The sequence below is a fragment of the Solanum stenotomum genome, chromosome 10 (assembly GCF_019186545.1).
Source record: "Solanum stenotomum isolate F172 chromosome 10, ASM1918654v1, whole genome shotgun sequence".
NCBI lineage: Eukaryota > Viridiplantae > Streptophyta > Magnoliopsida > Solanales > Solanaceae > Solanum > Solanum stenotomum.
The window spans coordinates 52,137,455-52,160,090 of record NC_064291.1 but is presented as its reverse complement, the minus strand read 5'-3'; the positions used below and the strand labels follow the sequence as shown (position 1 = coordinate 52,160,090).

Genomic DNA, 22,636 nt, shown 5'->3' with positions numbered 1-22,636 from the left:
ATTGACCAGAATACTGCAATGATCTTATACCAGAGCCCCCATCAACAGAAATTGTCAAAATGCGAGAAAATTTACGTATTAAATAATCCATAGCTTGATAAGGGAAGCAAAGTAATAAAAAGATCAAAAAAACTAAAACACAATATTTCCCAAGGAAGTTCACGAGTTTCAATATTACAAGACATGTGATAATGGGCGATTTGACAGCAAAAGCAAAAATAAAATAAAAATCCAATGTAGAAGATTATTTCTATAACCACAGGATATGACTCTGATTAACTGATGTTTCAAAAGTGTACAAGAAATAGAAAAGAAGTGTTGTCATATGTTTAAGATGGTACAACACATATCTGTGTCCCTAGATTTTCAAACTCCAATCTTTCGTCTTTAATTCGGCAACGGTGCATACTTAAAAGGAACTTCTCAAGAATGACATTTAGCATAAACACTTCCTCATTGTTGGTAATATATTTATAACTGCACTTGAAGAAGAATTTGGTTTTCTTGCAAGAACACTAACAGATTTCTATATAAGTCTTCAACCACCTTCTAGAATTGTATACTATCCTCAGTTGTCTGTTTACCATAACAAAATCTTTTGAACTACATACTTATGAAGTAATTTCTCAATTGTGGTAATAATGCAACTAAGTTTTGAATGTCTCAGCAGAATTAGTGTGCAGGCTCTTAAATCAACTAGAAACAAAGTCAAATGTTAATCACACTTTATGCTGGTTCAATTTGCACCACAGATTCATTTGTAAGAAATTTGTTCACCCCCACTTCTTTCCTTTTTTTTTGTGTGTTGAGTGTGTGTGTGGGGGGGGGGGTCAGTTGTTTAACCAACTTCTTTCTAGAACTATTTGAAGCATTCACCATACTTACTTGATTATTAATCACATTAGCAACATTTCTAACATAAGAATTTCACTTTCTCTATGCCAAGCGATAATATTGAGGCACTAAGAATTATAAGACTTCAAACTAGTCAAAAGAATAGAATTGCAAACGAACAAGTATATTTTCCCCTTCAAGAACCAAGCTGGAGTCAAAAGTAAATTTAAACCATACGAATGGGAAAGATCTTTCCAGACATTGAAAAGCAAGATACAAGTAGCATTAGCTTTGATTCTATTGTTTGATGAGAGCACTGAACTTTTGAGAAAAAGCACTCAATGTCGATTGTTGAGTACAATAGGTTTAACAGTAAATCAGACCAGCACTGCCAATAAGTTCTGACGTAAGAATCAAAAGTACAGACAACATGTATCTTGTATGCAATATTTATCTATTAGAATGGACTTAGATTCCAATCCACTAAAGGACACTCTAACTTTGACATAGAAATTGTATCTCTAGCACCCGCAAAACTGAAACCAAATCTCTAGCTAGGCCATTTTACACATGGGAAACAACTACATTGCTTTTCCAGCAAAAATAGGTTTAGGAGGGGACAACGACCTAATTTCAGGTGCAGATGTTGGAAAAAGTATGTTGAGTTTATGCATTAAAATATCAGCCCTTGATGGAATCTCATTCAAAAGAAATTGCTGAACAATTGGTTTCTTAAACCAATCCAGGACCGCATCTCCTGGGGCCCTCAAAACAACCTTACTAACCTCGAAGGGCGATTCCACCGAGCTTAACATCTGTGCCACCACAATTTTCAAAGTTGGTCCAGTAACCAATTTGATCCGCCTAGGGACAACACCATAATACAACATCCGTTTCCTAAACCTATGAAGCGTATGTACCACGGCAACGAGAGCTGCTCCCACTGACAAGTTTCTAACATCAAGGGACCAGGCAATATGTTGATCAAACACTATAGCCTTGGGGAAAAGCTTGTTTTCATAGGCAACTTTCCATACACAACGAGCACGATTTATTTGTCCCATGAGAACAAGATAGTTGAGGAGGACATTAACAAAATACCTTGAAGCTCCTTCTTCCAGCTCATAATCAATGCCTTGGAAAAATTCCCTTACAAAAGTTAAAACTGGTTGTTTCCTCTGCTCTGGCCCGGTAAAGAGCCCACACATGAAAGTGTGAGCCTTATGTCTTGTAGCACTCAAGATTGACATTAAATGCCTCTCATTGTTCTCATCTTGGCATCTTACTAAATGTGCTAAAATTGAAGTGTATAGAATGAGGTCAACTTTGGCAGCAGAGTTCACATATGTTTCAAGGAGAGGCTTGGCTTGCTCGTACACCCCGCTCTTCATGCATGATTCAAAAAGCTGCCGGATAATGAAATTATTTGTCCTGATGGCTGATGAACCCATAAACCGTAGCCACCTTAAAGCAAGATCAACAGAACCATCTTTAATGTAAACCATCAAAACATCACTAGCATTCACATCAACTGAATATCCCATGGCCTTCATTTCCAGTAAAATCTTTGCAGAAACGTCCAGAAGCTTCTTTTTAGCAAGAAGGGTTAGCAAGGCTGTATAAGTACTCAGTCCTGGTCTCAGACCCGCATTTGTCATTGAGTTATAAAGCTTCATTGCAGCATCTACCTGACCAGAAGCAGCATGCATCTCCAGGAGAGAAGAATAGGTGGACGGAGTGGGCAAAAATCCCGCCTTCTCCATATCTGAGAAGACAGACATTGCAACATCAAGCTTCCCAGATTTTGCATGGGACTCAACAATCATGGTGTACAGCCCATAGTTAGGTCTAAACCCTGATTTTTTCATTTCATCCCACAGCCTTAGAGCAGTCTCTAGTTTTCCAGCTTTCACAAAAGACTCAATCAAGGATACGAACATAGTAGCAGATGGCCTGAACCCAAAACACTGCATTTCAGTATATACCTTCAGTGATGTGTCCAACCTCCCAGCTTTACCCATTGAATCAACCAGCGAGGCAAAGATCCCAAAACCTGGTCGGAAGTTGTTCACCTTCATCTGTTGGAAGAGCTTGAACGCTGCATCAAGACGTCCTGACTTAGCTAGACTTGGAATCATTAACTCATAACTCGATGCATCTAATGAACACCCAGCTTTTTCCATGTTCTCATATATCTCAAATGCCTTATATGGCAAACCATTGTTTAAGAACACGGTGATAAGGGAATTGTACGTCCCGGTGTCAACTATGCAGCCAGACTCTTGAATTTTCTTAAAACAACAGAATGCTACCTCAAATTTCTCTGCCTTAGCTAGGTACTGGATGACTCGATTATACGCATTAAACAAAGACGACGCCCCATTCTCGCCTGAATCAAGAACCATATCATCGAAAACCGATTGAATTCCATCAAAATCTCTACTTTGGTTCAATTTATCAAACAGTGTGATATAACATGCATCATTTGGCTTATACCAAGGTTGTCTCTTTGCCCACCGAAACAAACTCAATGAAGCATCACTATCTTCCATAACTTTCAATGCTTGCATAATATGAGTCATATTTGGTATAAATTGGAGCTTATCCAAATGGGTCTCCATTTCAGGTCCCCATCTCCACCTCTTCACTATCTCAACAAGCTTTGCTACTGCGGAAGTATTCAAAATAGGCTTTTTCAATCCACCCACCATTACATGGTCATCCAGCCCCGGCTCAACCGACCTTATTCCCTTCCCGGAGTAAATGACACTCCCTGATTCATCCAGATATTCTACATCTTCAGTCCATTCATCACTGTTCTTCCCAGAACAGTAGTATCTAGAAGAAAAGTAAGGTCCTTTGACGTTGAAATTACATGACCCAGAAGTGTTCCGAAATGGATGATAATTCCGATAAATTTCGACTAAGTTCCGGGTATGTTTCAAGTTTCTATAAAACAGAAGCATTATATGGGAGTGAGACAGAGACTGTGGGGAAAGCAATTAGGGTTCCGGCGAAAATGGGGCAAGGGTTTAGCTCGGTACATATGCGGCGGCGGCGGCGGGGTTCATTTGCAATGGTGAATAGTCCACTGAGCTGGTGAATTTGAACCTATTTGAGTTGGTACGAAGGAAAACGTTTTCTTCATCAGCGTCGGAGGAAGAAGGTCCCTAGAACTGGCACAAATGGGTCGGGTCGGGTCATTACATTCACTTTCCATTTTAGTTCGTTTATGAAACAACTTTTTTTTTAAGCAATTTTTTAATCCAACTTTCCACAATCCACATAATGTGTTCTAGATTACTTATTCAAAAATCTATACGTTTAAAACTCTCTTTAAAAAGTCTTTTTTACTTTTTTTACTTTCTTATATTTTATGTCAAGTTAAAAACGGACAAATGATATATATGTCTATGGTGAAAATAGATTACTTCTTACTTGATGTGTAATTGTTTTCATTAAATTCCCATGCGAGATGCGTATTATATATGTTAATAGTCTTTTTTCAGTTTTCAACCAAGTTCGAAACCATCATTACTGCTCCGATTAAATTTGAATTGCGCTCTGCAGGGCTCATTCAGGGGNTTAATATTTTGACATTTAATGGGTGAGTTTCTTTAGCCACACTTTCAATATTTATCAAAAATGTCAATATTTTAGTTTGTTATGTATTTGTTTTATGTATTTTTTTATTTGTTTGATTTTCAAGATTACAGTTATTTAAAAAGGAGAAAATCAAGGGAGATAATATTTTTTAAAAAAGGAACATATCACTTAAAATTTTCATCAGTTACAATTTCAAAAAAAAATCATTTTTCATTCGATTGGATCAACTTTCCTTTTTATTATGTTTTCATTATAATTGTATACCAATAATTTTTACATTTTATGTGCTCACTTTACCATTCAAATTAAAATTAATTTTTTTACTTTCATAATGAAAACTACAAATTGTATTTTAGTGATCAAAATTGTGTTACATGACTGCCAAATATATTTTTCTTTATTTTTATTACAAAAATATTATTGATTGTATCTCAATATAATCTAATCATTCCATATGAATATGATTTATGGAAGGATACAAAATTCTGGAAAAAAATTTAGCATACATGGTGAAAATAATATAATCTGTTGAGGAAGGATATAATATTCTAAAAAAATAAAATACAAATTGACTATGAAAGAAATAGGGATACAAGATTCTGGAAAACAAATAGCATACATAGTGAAAATAATACAATCTGTTGAGGAAGGATACAATATTCTAAAAAAAATAATACAAATTGACTATTAAAAAATAGGATACATCTATACTTAAGAAATACAAATCCATTTGGCATACCTCTATGAATGATTCAAACTAAAAAAGAAATACAATGTTCTTAATAAAATTACAAATGATGAGTAAAAGAAAAACAATTGACAAATAAAAATTAATATGAATATTATTCTAGTATGAATACAATTTTGCAACCTTCTTCTCTGACTCTCTCTTTCTTCTTCGTCTGCTATGTTCCTTTTTCTGATTTTTTTCACCAAATCCAAATTTGAATTTGTATTCACTTGTGCATTAATAACCCTATAAGCAAAATTCAAAATTATTAAATATGAATATATATAAAAAAAAATCAAACAATATATTATGTATGAATGCTAATGTAGATTACTACAAATTACAATCTACTAAAAATATGAAAACAAAATCACAAAAAAATCGAACAATAGTGTTTAAAATACTAAAAATCCAAAATGCATAAATATTTGATGAGTATGTTAACAAACTCACATAAAAATCGAAAAAATGATGGAAAATTCGTAATACATACAATCCAAAATTCAACATAATTTGTGATTTTGAAAATAAAATCTCATGAAATCTCGCAAAATAAATGATGACTTCGAAAATACCTTTATCAATTGAGAGATTTCTTGAATTAATTGATAGATCTGAACAAATTGGTATGAACTTGAATGAATAGTTTTTCTTCAACAATGAGGGAGAGAATAATGGTAAAAATTGATGAAAGAGAAAAATAAAAAAACATGAATGATGGGGACAATGGTGAAAACTGAAAAGTTGATGAAAGAGAAAAAAAATTGAAAACTTGAAAGATAAAAAATAAATTTAATGGTATTAAAGCCTAGGAAGAAGTGTAAATGGGTAGTGGATGTATTTGAACTGTTTTGAGAAATAAAAGGAAAGACAAATAATAGTATTTGAATACAAATTATTTTCTGAAATATTGATATTTTGACATTTTAAATAATTATTTTAAAGTGTAGATATTTTTACTAATTAAATTAGGAATTGTAACTAGTTTGCTAATTTCCATTTTTTAATCTAACTTTCCACAATCCACATAATGTGTTTTAGATTACATATTCAAAAATTATACGTTTAAAACTCTCTTTAAAAATTCTTTTTTACTCTTTTTTTACTTTCTTATATTATATGTCTAAGTTAAAAACGAACAAATGGTATATATGTCTATGGTGAAAATAGATTACTTCTTACTTGATGTGTAATTGTTTTCATTAAATTCCCACACGAGACGCGTATTATATATGTTAATACTTTTTTTTTAGTTTTTTACCAAGTGTCCTAAATCCACATTGGAGCTCCGATTAAATTTGAATCGCGCTCTGCAGGGCTCATTCAGGGGTGGCACTTCCAACATAATTTTCTCCATACTCAGGGTTCGAACCCGAAACTTCTGATTAAGGGTGAAGCATTCCCACTAGTGCACCACAACCCATGTTGGTATATATGTTAATACTTAGGACCCGTTTGGCCATAGATTTTTCAAGTAATATTTGGAGAAAAATTTGACAAATAGTGTTTGTCCATAGAATTTGCTATTATTTGGCAAATATTTTTGACAAATATCCCAAATTCCCAAATACTAGTTTTTTCTAATATTTGGGCCAAATCTCATTATTTGGGATCTTTTAAAAATTGAAATTTTATACCAAACTTTTATCTTTTATAAAAACACCATCTATAGTAGTTGTTTGCGTTGTATTACATAATTTTTTACGTGAACACCAAAGTAGTGATGAAATATTTAGTGAATATGAAAGTAATGATATGATTGTTGATGAAAATGATGAACAATCGACTCACGATAACAAAGTCATGTGCTTTGTCTACTTCACGATGTATGGAATGATGCTTGTTACACTCACTCCAAACTATCACATTGCTGACACTACTTGTTATTTGTTGCAATGAAGATTCAATTGACTTGTAATACAAACTTATGGTTAGTTTTGATAATTTTTAAAATTTATGGGTATAAATCATATTTTTCTAAAAAGTGAAATATGTTTCCCAAATACTATGGCCAAATACATGGTAAAATTTTATCCAAATTTTCACCCAAATAATATTTGCCAAGAATATTTGGAAATATATGGCTAAACGCTAGCTTAATAGCTACGTTAGACAACTAAATCGGTAATGTTGGACCGACTCATTTCTAAGGCAAACCTGATTTAACATTTGCGCTACAACTTTTTGTCTAAGGTTTGTATAACAAGTGCGTCTTTGATTTTTATACAACAGTGGCTAAAGACAAAAGGATCTCAGTCAAGGTATGCAGTGGAAATGGTTCCATGTCAAAACGTGATGACATAAGTCCATCTTTAGCTCTTTCTACATTAGAAATGTGACCAAAAGATACACAGGCCATACAACTCTGCGCTCATGGAGCATCACCTTTAACTCTCTTCGATATGGCAATGACATTGAAGTTCATCGAGTCTGGATTTTTTTGCATCATCTTTTGTATAACTTTAGCAGCATCCTGCAACAGTCGAGAATTGTTATGATTAGAGAAGAATTTAAAAGAATAATATACTCCACACAGCAGTCTACGGATAATTTTAGATAACTCTCTGGTTACACCAATAATAACTAGTGTTATTTGCCAAATCATTGTTTCATACACATTCTGACCTCCATTCATCACTTAATTGTTGTGAATTTAATATGGTTAACGGCTCCTCTGGGAAGAACATATTGGAGTATGGTGTTTGATTACTTAAATCAGCACCCTGAATGAGTGTATCAGATTGTGTGTTCTAAAGTTAATACTAATGTTTTACATGAAAAGGACTTTTATCATGGACTTGTAAAAGGGCAGGTTCGCATCTACTGGGGAAACACTATGGTCAGCCATTGTCAAACACGTTTTATTGTATTTCCCCATCTCAATTTGGTCTGCTAGAGAGTTTTCAGGTAGTGAGTACTATTATTTGTTTTTCATGTAAAAGTGTGTATCTTCAAAGCCCAGATAAGTGAAAATGGTGGAGACTTCCAACATGCAGGTTCTAACCGATCTCATGGGGTCAAAGAATTCAGGTTGTGGTGGATGAAGTGAATACAGATCGTGGTCGATGAGGTTCAGATTGACATGAAATCTGGGTTTCAGGCCAATTTTCCCTCACTGTTTGGTCTAACTTTCGGCAGCCACTAGGTTTCAAAAAGGAAAGAAATATTGAAGGTTACCTGTAACAGGCTGCTTGGAGTAGATGCACCATGTGAAATTGGTCTGGACTTCCTTCCATCAAGTTCATAGAGTTGTCCTGCAACGTGACAAGTTTATGCTACTTCTCGAATTCTGTATGATAGCTTTAGGTGCAAATATGGGATGTTAAGGTTTAATATAATTGATAATCACTATATAAATGCAACTTGTTCGCTAATATACAGCCTCCAATTGTATGTTCAATGCGACCATATGCTTAAATTGTGCTGTCATTTCTCTCCATCTGGTCATTCTCAAACATAGAAAAAGGAAAAAAAAGTAGCCAAAGCTATTTGTGCATTTCATAATGTAGAATTAGGTCCTTATGCAGTCCAAAGAGAAAGATAGAATGTTACCATCAACACATGTGAAGCAGATGAAATGGGTGTCCACATTTACTGGAACCTGCAAAAAGAATTCACCAGATTGGTGCATACTATTAACAGACATCATAAAGTTGAATATGATCTGTAGTGCATATAATATTACACTAGATTGTTAAGCTAACTGTCACTATCGCTATACAAAAGCTGATATAGAGGAGGTCATGACCTGAAAATTTCATAACAATCACTCTATTTGGATCCATACACTCAAAGTGGTAGAGAAACTGATCAAAGTTCGAACAGAAGGATGGTTTTGCTATCTTTGTAACCAAAGTTTTAAAACACTAACTATTGTGCAATTAAATTTTGTTCAAAAACTATGAGCACGAAAGTGCTTCCTCGCCCGAACAAAGGCGTCAAGTTCCATGTGGTGCACTTTGCAAATAAGCCTGGACTTCTTAGCCGGGATACAAACACATAAGTCGTGTCTGTGATGGACAAGGCAAGGTCATGGAGACAGTAAGTTGAAACTACAGGGCATGGCAAGAATTGACCAATATACTGCAAAGATTTTATAACAGAACCTCAACAGCCGAAAATGTCAAAAGCAGAGAAAATTTACATATTCCATAACCCATAGCTTGATAAGAGAAGCCAAGTAATAAGCAGAACAACAAAACTAAAACACAATACTAATTCTATTTATTCAAATCTATTTCAATATCACAGCACATGCCCATTTGGTTGAAAGTTACAGGACACGTGTGTACAAGAAATAGAAAAAAGAAGTGCTGTCATGTTATCCAAATTCCAAGATGGTATTAGCACATTTCTGTGTCCCTAGATTTCAAGGTCCGACCATTTGTGTTTAATTCGGTAATGGAGTGCACTTAAAAAAACTTCTCAAGAATGACATTTAGCATGAGAATCACCTCATTGTTGATAAAATATTTGTAACTACATTTGAAGATTATTTATTTTTTTGCAAGAACATTAACACATTTCTTTATTGGTCCTCAACCATCTTCTAGAATTGCAGACTATCCGCAGTTGTTTGTTTACCATAGCAAAATCTTTTGAACTACATACTGATGAAGTAATTTCTCAATTGTGGTAATAATACAGCCAAGTTTTGAATGTCTCAGCAAAATCAATGTGTAGGCCCTTAAATTAACTAGAAACAAAGTCAAATTTCAATTGCATCTTATGCAGGTTCAGTATGCACCAATAATAGTTTTGATAAAGCTATTTGTAGAATTTGCCATATTCGGCTTGTTTATTAAATCACATTAACAACAGTTGAAACATACACTTTCTCTAGGCCAAGGGATATTGAGGCACTACATAATATCAGACTTCGAACTAGTCAAATGGTTCAAATCGCACAAGAACAAGTATATTTTTTCCCAAGAATATGCAACAGGTTTACATGAAAAGAAAACCATCATTTTATATCAACAATTGGTCGCATCTTCACTACATTATTTATTTAGAAAAATAAGAAGACACGTGAACTCTTACCTCAGTGTCACCAGCAGTAGCTGCTACTGAATGAGNCAAAATCAATGAGTAGGCCCTTAAATTAACTAGAAACAAAGTCAAATTTCCATTGCATCTTATGCAGGTTCAATATGCACCAATAAAAGTTTAATAAAGCTATTTGTAGAATTCGCCATATTCGGCTTGTTTATTAATCACATTAGCAACAGTTGAAACAAACACTTCCTGTAGGCCAAGGGATATTGAGGCACCATACATTATCAGACTTCGAACTAGTCAGACGGTTCAAATCGCACAAGAAAAAGTATATTGGCTTGTAGCTTGCTTCTGTCCTTAGTCAATTTTGGACTGAAGCTGTTCTGACTGCCGTATCATTTTTGAACCGAATACCTTCCTCTCTTATTTCCGAGAATATGCACCAGGTTTACATGAAAAGAAAACTATCATTTTATATCTACAATTGGTCGCATCTTCACTACATTATTTATTTAGAAAAATAAGAAGACACGTGAACTCTTACCTCAGTGTCACCAGCAGTAGCTGCTACTGAATGAGCAACCTCTATTTCTCTATCACTTTCAAGGAATGAAGCACGCTGCATTTTATACGCATGCTAATGCGCTTCGTGAATACTAGGAAATATTACGTCAGTAACCAAAATGAAACTAAACCAAAATGAATACCTCCATCGGGTCCATGCATGCAGTTGATTTAAAGAACTTGTCCAAGAATGAGCCCTCATCTAGAGCACAAAAAGAAGTATTGGCATCGTGAGTTAGATTGGAACAGGAATGGGGTAGGAAACATGTGGAACTAGACTTAGAGATGGAGTTGCACGAGTTAAAGAAATTGATGATAGATTATCTTATTAAGACTAGTATGGGAAGATGAGATCATCAACACCATTCGTATGTTCAGTAAACAAGATTAAATAAGGAAACTAAAACTAGATTCTAGGAAGATATGGATATCCTGGTCCAAGGGAACTTTACGAACATATCTCTAATAGGGAGGTCCAAACAAACATGAGGAGAGAATATAGTGGTTTCTAACGACTAAATTGGGAATATGGTTATGGTACCAAAAATGAAAAAAGTTGAGTTTGCCTTGGTGACTTATTATTCAGTTGTAGACTTGTACACCTGTATTCTGTAAAGTGTGAGAATTTAGAGACTTCTAGTTTTAGAGAACTTATAATTCACCTTAAAGTAAAAATTATTAATTGGAATCACGACTTCGAACTGCCACAAACAAAAACTGGTATGTAAGTGAAGGATAGAGGGATGGGCCCATTATCCAAAAAATATTGAACTGTGACCCAACTGGCCCCCGGGAATTTTATGGTTAAGAAAAAATTAATTGGAATGACATGAACCTGAATGTAGTAGAATCAATATAAAAGGTTCATATCGTTGATTCCAACTAACACAGGATACAGCTACAGTTGATTGATTGACTAAAAATGTAAAGGTCATTTTCAAATAATACATTCTTGAGAATAAGTTGTGATGTAACCAAGAAACCCAGTTCCTACACTACACATCTCTTGTAGATGATAAATGAAGCCCTTGAAAAGCAAAAATCAATATATTAGGTAACTTCCCAGTTAAGAGAACACAATGTGATTATAAGGAATCCAATGCACTTGTCTTGGTAGTACTCTATATTTGATGCAAACAATAGATATTTACATGCAAGATAATTAAAATGACCTACCAAGTTTTATCTCTGAGGTAATATTCCCAATAGCATGAAGCAGGCCAATTGTTCCACATGCATTTCCCACTGTTTGTTTCATGAAGTAAATGGTACTTGTGGGGTCCTGCACCTGCACGCAACTCTCATGAATAATTCCTAATTCAAAATGATGCAGCAAACTAGATAGGATACATGTAACAGTTAAAACACTCATACGTTGCAATACCACTCAGTCAAAGAAAGGGAGGAAGAGATTGACAAGGATGTCAAGGAAATATTTTCAGAGAAGAGAATGACGAATTGATGATTGCATTTATGTGACAGATCCTTGAAATCCAATTAAGCACCAAATATTTATCATATTGCAATGCTTACCAACTCATCCAAGTGAGACCGTCAACTCCAACTGTCCTTATAGATAGGCGAAAGTCGCCCCCTCTCCTTAGAGTCAAGTGGCTTTCACTCCTTCAAATCCATTATATTTGGAGGCCTAACGAGTGACAATGGTTCACAGTCCAACTGCTAATTCAAGTTACCTTTCAAAGAGATTCCGTATCTACTTATTTTGGGATGAAGACATGTCGGCCTTACAATTGCTAATTGAGGCCTAAGGTAAAGCAATAACTGTATTAAACGTAGCTGATTCAGATAAAACACAACTTAGAAGAACTGATAAAAGATTGATAGTAGCAAGAAGAATAAAATAGGGTAAGATCAAAGATCCAACTCCCAAGCAGATGCTACATGTGTAGAAAGGAGGCTGGAAGTAACAGACAACTATTCCTTCACTGTGAGGTGGCCTCAGACATATGGAGCATGTTTTTTTTCGTCTCTTTGGTCTCAAATGGACCACACCCCTCTTTCAGTTAAGGATGCTTATGAGAGTTGGAGCCAATGGAGAGCTGGAACATGGTTCCTGCTTGTGTTTTTTGTGTATCTGGTTAGAGAGGAAAAGGAGATGTTTTGATGGGGAGTCAACTACATTAGATGTTTTGAAGGCTAGGTGTATTTCTAATCTGTTTAGCTGGTCCACTTTGCATCCTGATATTAATGCTGAACATCTTCTGGACTTTATTAGCTCTCTAGTTCTGGCTTAGGTAGAATTTGTACAGCCAACCTGTCATTTTTTGTAAGCTCAGTTTCCATATCTTGTAACTATTGCATCTTCTTGAAGCTTTTTATTAATATCACTTCATTAAAAAAAAGATACTTGGAATGTAGGCTCCCCTACATCTAGAATAGGAGGTCATGCAAGACAACTGCCTACTCAGCCAGCAAGTAAAACTTCCAATTAAACTAAAATCTGTCCAAGAGGATTAACAATAGACAATGTTACATGATGAACTACACAACAGTGAAGCAGATGCAATGACATTATCAAGCAACAACCAACTCAGAACAGCAACACTCATTATTAAGAGACATCACAACATGGCCAACCAAATAATTGTTACGGGAATAATCTTAACGTTTGTCAAATCGAAATATGAGCAAAAGTGACATGAAGTTCCTGAATTCTGTAAATACAGCATTCACCAGTAAGAAAAATCAAAGGGTGGTGATGGAAGCACTGCAGTCATAATCTAATAACAAGATATAGTTCATAAAGATATGGTCATGAGCTCATGAAAGTCACCTTTGTTTCACTATCTTGCTGTACTCTCTCTGCTTCACTCTGAAAACACACGGCATGTAATTAATGACCTAGCATCAAACTAGAAAATCAAATCTTATTTCTTTGTTACAACAAACCTGTGATGTTAGAGGATAGAGAAACAATACAGCAAGGACTGGCTTGGGCACCATTTCCAAAAGTTCTTCATCCAACCCATAAACATCATAGCACTCTACCTCATCCGGTGGAACACCACGACTCCAAAGAAACTGCTCAATTAAGCAAAAAAAATAAAAGCATACAACAAAATAGAGTCAATAAATTACATTATCTCTATTTCTCGAGCTAAGGTTCTGTAAAAACAGCCTCTCTACGGCCCTCCAAGGTAGGTGAAAGAAACTTACCCTAATCATTCCAATTAACACTTGAGCTGATCAACTTATTAAATGTGATACTTTTTTCATAGGGAAATCAATATATTTGGAAGTTAATTCAATGAATTCTATAATGCATGACGAATTGAGGAAAAAGATCAGCAAACTCCACGTTTTTTCTACCAAATGAAACCCAAAAAAGATTCAAGTCCAGGAAATGAAAATATTGAACAGATTGGAAAAAAGTAAATAAGATACAAAAATGAAAAAAAGTGATACCTGATTCATGACATCAGGATTAGCTTCAAGAGGAAGCCATTTCTTAGCAATGTCGGCCATGGATTCCTTCTACTTCTCTTAGCTCTGTTTTGGAAGGAGACGTAGCGTATACTGTGTGAACTCTGAAGCGGTCTCTTCTTTATATACGTTTTGCAAAGCTAAAATTTACTCATTACACGTGTTACTCTTTTGGCCAAACTATATATATGTAGCTAAAAATTTCCGTCTCAAAGTTAGGTGACACCATTTGATTTGATATAAAATTTAAAATAATTAAATTATATAGTCTAAAATAAATTTCAAATATTTATATAACTATAAATCATCTTATTAAGTGTGAAAGAAGAATATTATAATTAATTTATTTATAATTATAGTAAGAATAACTTTGTTTTTTTGGCCAAACTGAAAAGGAATAAATTAAGTTGATCTGATGTAATTGTTCAAAAACGGTTAAGTATTTAGTTTTGGTTTCCCACCCACCCAATTTTTGACCATTTCCTTATATATATTATCTTGATTTTCCTTTGAAAGATGCCCCATTAATTGGAGAATCATCAAAAGTATTCAAAGACCTCTTGCATGTTTTCTCTTGTGTTAATGTATTCCCAAGTTGGATTTTGAATGTTGTTCACAGTGCTTCGTTATAAGCAAAGACACAATGGGAAAAACTAAGAAATGAATCATGATGAATTAGATATATAATTGGAGTAGTTTATTTTGGTTTTCGTTATGAATGATCAGTTTATCTATTTTGGGTGTGTTACAATTTTTTCATTCACCCTTATACTGAGGTTTTCTCCTCTCAGCAAATGCAGCAAGGCCTTCTACGCGATCTTTTGTGTCTAACAGTTGTTCATAGCAATCCCACTCCAAAGCTAAGCCTGATTCTGTATCTAGCTCCACTCCTTGGTCAATCGCACGTTTTGCCATCCTTAAAGCAAGCGGACCCTGTCAGAGATTCATATGTCAAACACTTCATCGAACGCATTATGGCCATTCAACTTGGGACTAGAAGAGCATATATAGGTAACAGGGGGAAAAGGAGGATTGGATTTGGTAGCTACTGCCATGTCTTATCCGCACAGGCTTGACTAGTATCAGCTGAACATTTTTCGATAAATGAGCATCTAGGATGGAAAGCATGTGGAAATTATTAAATGTGGCTTTTACTTGATTCTTTTTACTCAGCCTTAGCTCTCTAATCCAACTCACAATACGAAACCAGAAATATTCAGAAGCTCATGAAACAGAAAGGTTTCAGCTCGCATGAAGAAGACTTATAAAATGCATCAAAAGGAAGAAAAGGGAAAGAACAATAGAGCAATACTTGTTGGCTATGTGAACTTGCCAAAAAACTAGCTAAGAATTGAAAAAAAAAAAAAAAAAGGGAAAACAACAAAGAAATCCAAAGCAACCAACTATTGGTATAATAAATGAGCGCCCGCCTAAGATAAAACAAGATGGGAAAAAGGAAAAAGACAAAGGCAGAAAGAAAATCTGTCACAAAAAATGAAGGTGCACAAAGAGGAAAACAAACAAGCATGGGATTAGTAAATGCCATTAACTTAAGGGTCCAAGGAAGATGATGAAACTCCAAAGAAGAGCTTTAATATCATTCAAAAATGCACAAAAGAAAAGAAAGAGCAGCGAGAAACATACTTGATGGCCTCGAAGGGCGTTACCTCATAAAAAGTCAAAAGGATAAAAAAAGTACTCGTACCAGAAATACTTCTAATGAATCTCTAGATTACTGGAAATTATCTGTGTACAGTACAGAGTGGATATCTTTTTTATATATAGGAAGTGGTGTAGTCCTTTTATGTTTCTTTTTTTACTTCTTAGTTCCTGACTAAATTGCTATTGGAAGTCATAAAGGGTGCCACACTGGATAAATACATCAAACATGATTTATCTCAATAACTAATGTCTAACCTTCTGATTAATATCCCTAGCAAGTTCAAGTGCCTTGAGACGAGCCTCACCAGCAGGAACACAGTAATTGACAAGCCCTGCATGACATGTATTTTTCATTCTAAGAACCTGGAAAAGAAAACCATAGGAGAGTGGAGACAGGGTCCAAAATTCCAGCATAGGCAAAAAAGTTAGAGGATCTCATTCTATCCTGCCTAAACCTTGGCGGATGCTGTTATACAGCTGTACCGTGGGAGCATGCAGGTAACCCAATGGAGTTGTCGAGGGGTTTGCAGACATCACCTTCATTTTGTATTGATAAGACAGAGAGAGAAGAGGGGGAGTTTGGGAAAGACAGAGGAGCTCTGTCTCTTGACAAATGAGCTATGACAAGTCATACACGTACCAATTGATCCAGCATCTTTCCCTTTTATCTTTCGTCCAGTAAATATTATATCTTTTGCAATTGATTTTCCAACCAATCTAGGAAGCCGTTGCGTTCCTCCTGCTCTGTAAAGTACAAAATGGAATAAGAGGGTAGCATTAAGAAAACATCTTAGCATGAAGAATATTTAAAGCAACTTCTGGAGTTTGAAACTAATGAATAGTAAAAATGAAGTGACTGCAAGATAGTGGAAATATCCAGCTGATCTGATAGAATTAGAACATAACACATCCTTGACCGAATTTACGGATTTTGTATAAGCAAACATATACAGTGTGATTGAGAATACCCTGGTATTATAGCAAGCCCTGTTTCAGGTAAGCCCATCACTGCATCTTCACCTGAGTAACAGATCATCAAACTAGAGAGAAAGAAAGAGAAACTATGGCATAACTCAGAAGTACAAGAAGAACATACCACATATCCGGATATCACAAGACATTGCCATTTCAAGTCCCCCACCCAATGCTATACCCTCAATGGCAGCAATTGTAGGGATATGAAGAGCCTGAGTAAAAGAATATTTACTCAAAAGGAGAAAAGAAAGGAGGATATGTACAACTGGCTCATTCTATGGTTGTTAAAGTAATAAGTGAAGAAGAAGAAATGAGATACAGTATGATGTCATGAACCAATAATTTTGAATGTATAAACTCATAACCCCTTCTTACATCCAAAAAAAGAAAAATAACTTCTTGAGCTTTAAGACTCTATGGTCTTTAATAATATTAAAAGAAACAGCATTACAAGTCACATACCTCCAAAAAGGAAAATGTTGATCGCAAAGTGCTTACAAAATCCTGAACTTCTGAAAGAATCATCGTTTTTCGTTCCTGCGTAGCAAATGCCAATCAAGTGAATTAGCTATCAATACGTACAAAACACAGTATGAATAACAAACAGTAGAAATGCTACTACAGTAGTGCATAAATCAGCATCTGATACCAAATATCAGCCTATTCAATCGTATGATAAACTAATCCTAAAACCAATCCCCATACAGAAAACCACATCTGAAAGGATGTTTTCAACCACACAGAGGATGCACTTATGAAGTCCAGAGAGATCACACAACAGAGAACTTATCAACATGAAAATTGTATGTTTGGCAGTTGTTTCTTTATGCATATCTCATCAAAGAAAGTCATTATCTAGAGAGAGAATCTCTCACTTCTCACTAAATCCTCTGCAATTTTTGTGACCGTTTATAGTCGTTGGAGCTGCGGCTCCGACCAATGTTTCTCACGGTGGACCTTCCTGCCCCCCGTGACCCACCTCCGCTACATCTGCAACACCCTCACTCACAGATGGTCACTAACCCCAACCTTCAAATTCATTTCCCACCACTACCAGATCCCAAGTACTCTGGCAATTCTGGACTAGTGAGGCAGAACCAAAAAAAAAGCCTGCACAAATGTTGAAATGGGCAAGCAGATCCCCATCAATCCTGGGCTAGCTGCTCAAAGGAACAAAGGTATGGCCCATACTTCCTACGCAAACGCCACTGTTAACAGAACAGTAAGACAAAATCGAATTCGACTAGAGACGAGAGGATATGAAATCCAGGATGGAAAACCATTAGTGGTTTTCACGAAAGAAGAAAACGATCTTCTCGCTCAAACCTGCAAATGGATTATAATATGTAATATCTCACATATCCGACCTTCAACTGACATTATTCGAAAAGAATTTGCCAAAATGATTTCTAGCAAAGGCAATGTTAAATTCGGAGCGTACGATATGCACCATGTTTTCATTGATTTTGACATTGTCGATGACCACCTCAACGTCTACTCGAAAAACTTCCTCACTTTGGGGAAACTCATATAATGAAAATCCTCAGATGGACACCCAACTTTAAACCAGAAGCTGAAACCACCTTGGCTCCGGTTTGGATCAACCTTCCCGACCTTCCATGGCCTTTATGAATGGGATGCGATTCAACGAATATGTAAACCTATAGGAACCCCATTGATCATGGATAAAGCCACCAGCTCGAAAACAAGACCGGCAACCGCCAAAGTCAGAATTGAAGTAGATCTAACAAGACCCCTTGTGTATGAAGTTCATGTTGAAATACGAAATGAGGAAGGCAAGATGGAAGTCATTACTCAAAAGGTGGAATATGAGACCATTCCGGCATCCTGCTCCCACTGCAAAGTTCAAGGCCACAGAGATGAAAAGTGCAGGAAACTTCATCCAGAGTTAAGACAAGAGCCTGGAAAAAACACCAATGATGTTGGACAAAGCAAAAATGTAATGGACAACCAATTTACTGATGGAAAGAAAGCTCCAATGACCAACAAAGAGAAAAATGAGGGTAACAATACGAATCATATGTCTGCAAACCCACCTCAACAAGATAATGATCCCGGACTTAACCAACAAGAGGATGGGTGGTAAACAGTCGAAAGAAGGAAAGGAAGAACAACAAACAATGAGAAACATCAAGGAAACAATGTTATGCCACAAAGAGTTTGGAAAAATGCACAGGAGACAAAAGGAAGAAGAGTTCTACCACAGGAGAAACAGAATAGTGGAAACTTCTCTCAACTTACTAATGTGTTGGATAAAATGGAGATTACTGAAGATACTACTGCCTCAACCTCCCAAAGAGAGGAAGAATATCACCCAATTCCAACAAGGGTACACAACAAAACCACCATCGATAATATGGACAAGAAAAAACAAAAAACCAAGATCCTCAAAGCTCAAAGCAAGATAAGAAGAAACAAACATCAGAAGGAAACTAACTATCCAGACATAAAGCTTCAGGATCAGGATCCAGAGAATCTTTTGATTCGAATGGAGGGTGAAAATCTCAACAAAACCAATAAAAAGGGTAGGAAATTTGCTAAGAAAATTTCCATACCCCCTGAAGTAACCTTTGTCGCAGAAGAGAGCAGAAACAGGAACAACGACAAGCAGGATATAGGTATCAAACCGTTATTTGGATTGGACCCTATACTATCTGGAATGAACACAAGAAAGAAAGTGAGAGAGATGGAACTGGAGGAAATCAAAAGGAAAAATACAATCTTTGAGCCCGATGGGAGTCAATTGAACAACCTAAGTCAGAAACTGACTGGGAATTGGGAAGACACTGCCTACAAAGACTGTGAGAAGGACACTACTATGGAAGAAGACGCAGAAACTTTGGAAAGTTGTAAGTCTGATGATGAGCACATGTGAGGTATCGTAACTAACCACCATGATGTTTGGTGGCTAACGTCCCTTCTCTAGCTCAACAAAAGATTACTAACTACAATAATCTCTCCCCAAGAGGGCACCTCAATCAGGTTATGGAACCTGAGGAGTCCAACTCCAAGATGACATATACAGAAAACAAAGCACCATCTGATCTATACCCTAATGTTATCCATGATTAATACAATATCTTGGAATATAAGGGGTATTGGTTCCCATGGTGCAGCTGAAAGATTAAAGCTTTTCAAACAACAATATCACCTCCCTTACATGTTCATCCAAGAACCGATGGTTAATGCGAGGAAGATTGATAGATTCAAAAGAATCCTTGAGTATCAACATTGTGCCCACAATATTTCCAATAAGATATGGATCTTTTGGAATAATGATCACCAGATAGACATCCTGAAAGACAAAGATCAACATATGCTCCTTCATATATCCAAAGTCCAACCTATAATATCTTTTCACATTAGTGTTGTGTATGCTAAATGTGATGAGGAATTAAGGAGAGAATTATGGGATGACCTTAGAGACATTGCTAACAATGTTAATGGACTATGGGGAGTGATTGGAGACTTCAATGTCATTACAAAAGCTGAAGAAAAAACAGGTGGAAGACCCTATAAAGCTGAAGAAAGTATTGACTTCCTTTCCTGCTTAACTGATTACAATCTTCAAGATGGTGGTTATTTGGGATCTAGATCTACGTGGAGTGACAATAGGGATCCTCCCAATACCATCTGGAAAAGATTGGATAGACTAGCCTACAATGATCAATGGTTTGATGTCTTTGGAGGCACTACTGTTACTCATCTTTCAAGGACCTGTTCTGATCATGCCCCTCTCCTGATCAATTGTGATACCAACAACTCTAACCACATCAAGTACTTCAAATTTCTTAATGTTTGGACTGAGCATGAAGAGTACTTACCAATTGTCCAAAAAGCTTGGGATGAAGCCCAAATTGGCAACCCCCTTTTTCTGCCTTCACCAAAAAATTAAAAAAGTTTGCAACCACCTCAGTTCTTGGTCTGGAGCAACATTTGGAGACATTTTTGAAGAACCAAAGAAGCTGGAGGTACTTATAAGAAGCTTGGAAGACAACTATGTGAACCACAACACTCCTTGGATTCAATACAAATCTACCCACATTATAATAGTATCCCAAGAGTTGTCAAAGGACTCATAAATATGGATAGATGGTGTGTACCATCCTTTAGAGTCAAAAGATGTCAACCCAATGCCTTAACATACGATCCTCCATGAAGACCATGAGTATGAATTACTATTAGTTTTTGGCTAGGATCGTTTTCTTTTTGCATTATCACTTGATTGGTATGCCAATCTCTCAAGAAGGTATGGCCAATCCATCCTTCTTCAAATGTAATCTCCTTCAGATGGCAATACAAAGTGGTGTTTATATATTTTTTTTTAAAAAAAAAAAGGTGAAAAGTTGTAGGTTTGGCAGATGTCTCCTAGCTTGTGAAATTTATAATTGCTTTTCCAATCAACATGTCATGCTATACAAAAATGCTATCTTTTAGAAGACAACATGACACTACAGAGACAACCCACGAAAACAGCTAACATTAAATGTGAAAACAGATAAAAACATTTCTTATTCTAAAACTTGGAGCCTTTAGTCTTTACAGTTTAGGTGCTTCCCAAAGCAAGCATTTTTTTTTATAACCATCGTTTTAGGGCCACCTTACGCGCACCTCGACTAATTCCACGAGATATCTGTCACCTCCCACCAGCAACAGATACCACATAACTTTGTCCCCAAGGCTAGGACAGGTCAGAGAAATCACCTAGTGTTTTTGTCGGTGCTGGGTTTGAACCTAAGACCTCATGATTCTCAACCACTAAGCCACACCCTTGGGTGCCAAAGCAACTTATTAGTTACTTTTTCTTTATTGATCATATTGTAAATAGGATTCTTTTTGTTCTTTTTTGAAATAGTAAACTACACCTTTTGACTTGAACCCACAGTTTTCATGGTTGAAAAATGACACAGAAAGAAAGATGTAATATTTGCACGTTTGTTCACAAGAAATATGCATTGTTAAAAAAAAACATAGCATAAGGGAAGCTGTTTCTACCTTTAAATCAGCTCCAGCACAAAACACTTTAGGAACCGAACTGCAGATCATCAAAACATTTGCTGAACGTTCATTACTCACAGCTTCAAACGCTTGCTGTAATCCTCTAAGCATATCCTTTCCAATCGCATTTCTCGCCTCAGGTCTATCCAATTTAACCTCCAAAATCCCTGCAATTCACCCGCCAAGCCTCTATAACCAAATTTTTATAATAAAAAAAAAGTTGTTTGATTCCACAAATAGCTACAACAGAAGTAATAAAGTGGAATTACCGGAATCAGAATCGGAAAGTCTTTCCAATTTGACGGATTCAGAAGCCGACTGTAAGATTAGAGTTCTATGACTCTGAAACTGCCATTTTTGGACTCCATATCTGGAGAAGTAAGAGTTGGAGTAGGGTTTTGATCGCTTCAAGCATTGTTGTCCGACGGATTTGGCTATGGCTACAAATGCAACTACCATTGCCGGAGAAATTAATCGATTTTTGAAGTATAGAGAAATTTATTTTCTCCTCTTTGATTTATATATTTTGCTATAGAAAGTTATGCAATAGATGAGTCTGCTCCTTTCGAGTTTGAGCTATGGATATTTGAGATTTAGTCTTCCTAAATGATGCTATTTGGTGCTAATTTAAATTTAGTCTAATTTCAATATATGTATATCGTTTCTACTTAATATTATCACATTAAATGATAGATTTGAGAAATGATTATTAGGAAAATAATTTTGATACTTCAAAAAGAAGTATTTGTATTATTATCTTGATTAATTTCTTAATATCTTGGTAATAAATATTTAATATATTAA

The 22,636-nt window shown here is 35.7% G+C and overlaps 3 protein-coding genes across 5 annotated transcripts; all 3 read right to left on the bottom strand.

Annotated features, from left to right (window-relative positions):
• Positions 1-1,099: 1,099 nt before the first annotated feature.
• LOC125878308 (pentatricopeptide repeat-containing protein At1g79490, mitochondrial) lies at positions 1,100-4,002 on the bottom strand. Its single transcript, XM_049559534.1, has one exon. It carries the CDS (start codon positions 3,798-3,800, stop codon positions 1,416-1,418), a length of 2,385 nt encoding a protein of 794 aa, XP_049415491.1. The 5' UTR covers positions 3,801-4,002; the 3' UTR covers positions 1,100-1,415.
• A 3,326-nt stretch (positions 4,003-7,328) lies between these two features.
• On the bottom strand, positions 7,329-14,375 carry LOC125878327 (ubiquitin carboxyl-terminal hydrolase 3-like). Of its 3 annotated transcripts, none has more exons than XM_049559554.1 (9): positions 14,159-14,375; positions 13,643-13,774; positions 13,527-13,565; positions 11,909-12,020; positions 10,876-10,934; positions 10,713-10,787; positions 8,723-8,771; positions 8,348-8,424; positions 7,329-7,643 (listed from the first exon to the last, which is right to left on the bottom strand). In XM_049559554.1, the coding sequence occupies exons 1-9, from the start codon at positions 14,216-14,218 to the stop codon at positions 7,542-7,544; spliced, it is 705 nt and encodes a 234-aa protein (XP_049415511.1). In that variant the 5' UTR covers positions 14,219-14,375; the 3' UTR covers positions 7,329-7,541. The 3 variants fall into 3 exon arrangements, with proteins under 3 accessions (XP_049415511.1, XP_049415512.1, XP_049415513.1); XM_049559555.1 differs by having other exon boundaries at positions 11,909-12,014; XM_049559556.1 differs by lacking the exon at positions 10,713-10,787.
• Positions 14,376-14,825: 450 nt separating this feature from the next.
• On the bottom strand, positions 14,826-22,406 carry LOC125878318 (probable enoyl-CoA hydratase 2, mitochondrial). The gene is made up of 8 exons (XM_049559545.1): positions 22,102-22,406; positions 21,830-21,999; positions 17,276-17,350; positions 16,935-17,025; positions 16,807-16,858; positions 16,479-16,582; positions 16,094-16,170; positions 14,826-15,109 (listed from the first exon to the last, which is right to left on the bottom strand). The coding sequence occupies exons 1-8, from the start codon at positions 22,289-22,291 to the stop codon at positions 14,933-14,935; spliced, it is 936 nt and encodes a 311-aa protein (XP_049415502.1). The 5' UTR covers positions 22,292-22,406; the 3' UTR covers positions 14,826-14,932.
• Between the last annotated feature and the right edge of the window lie 230 nt (positions 22,407-22,636).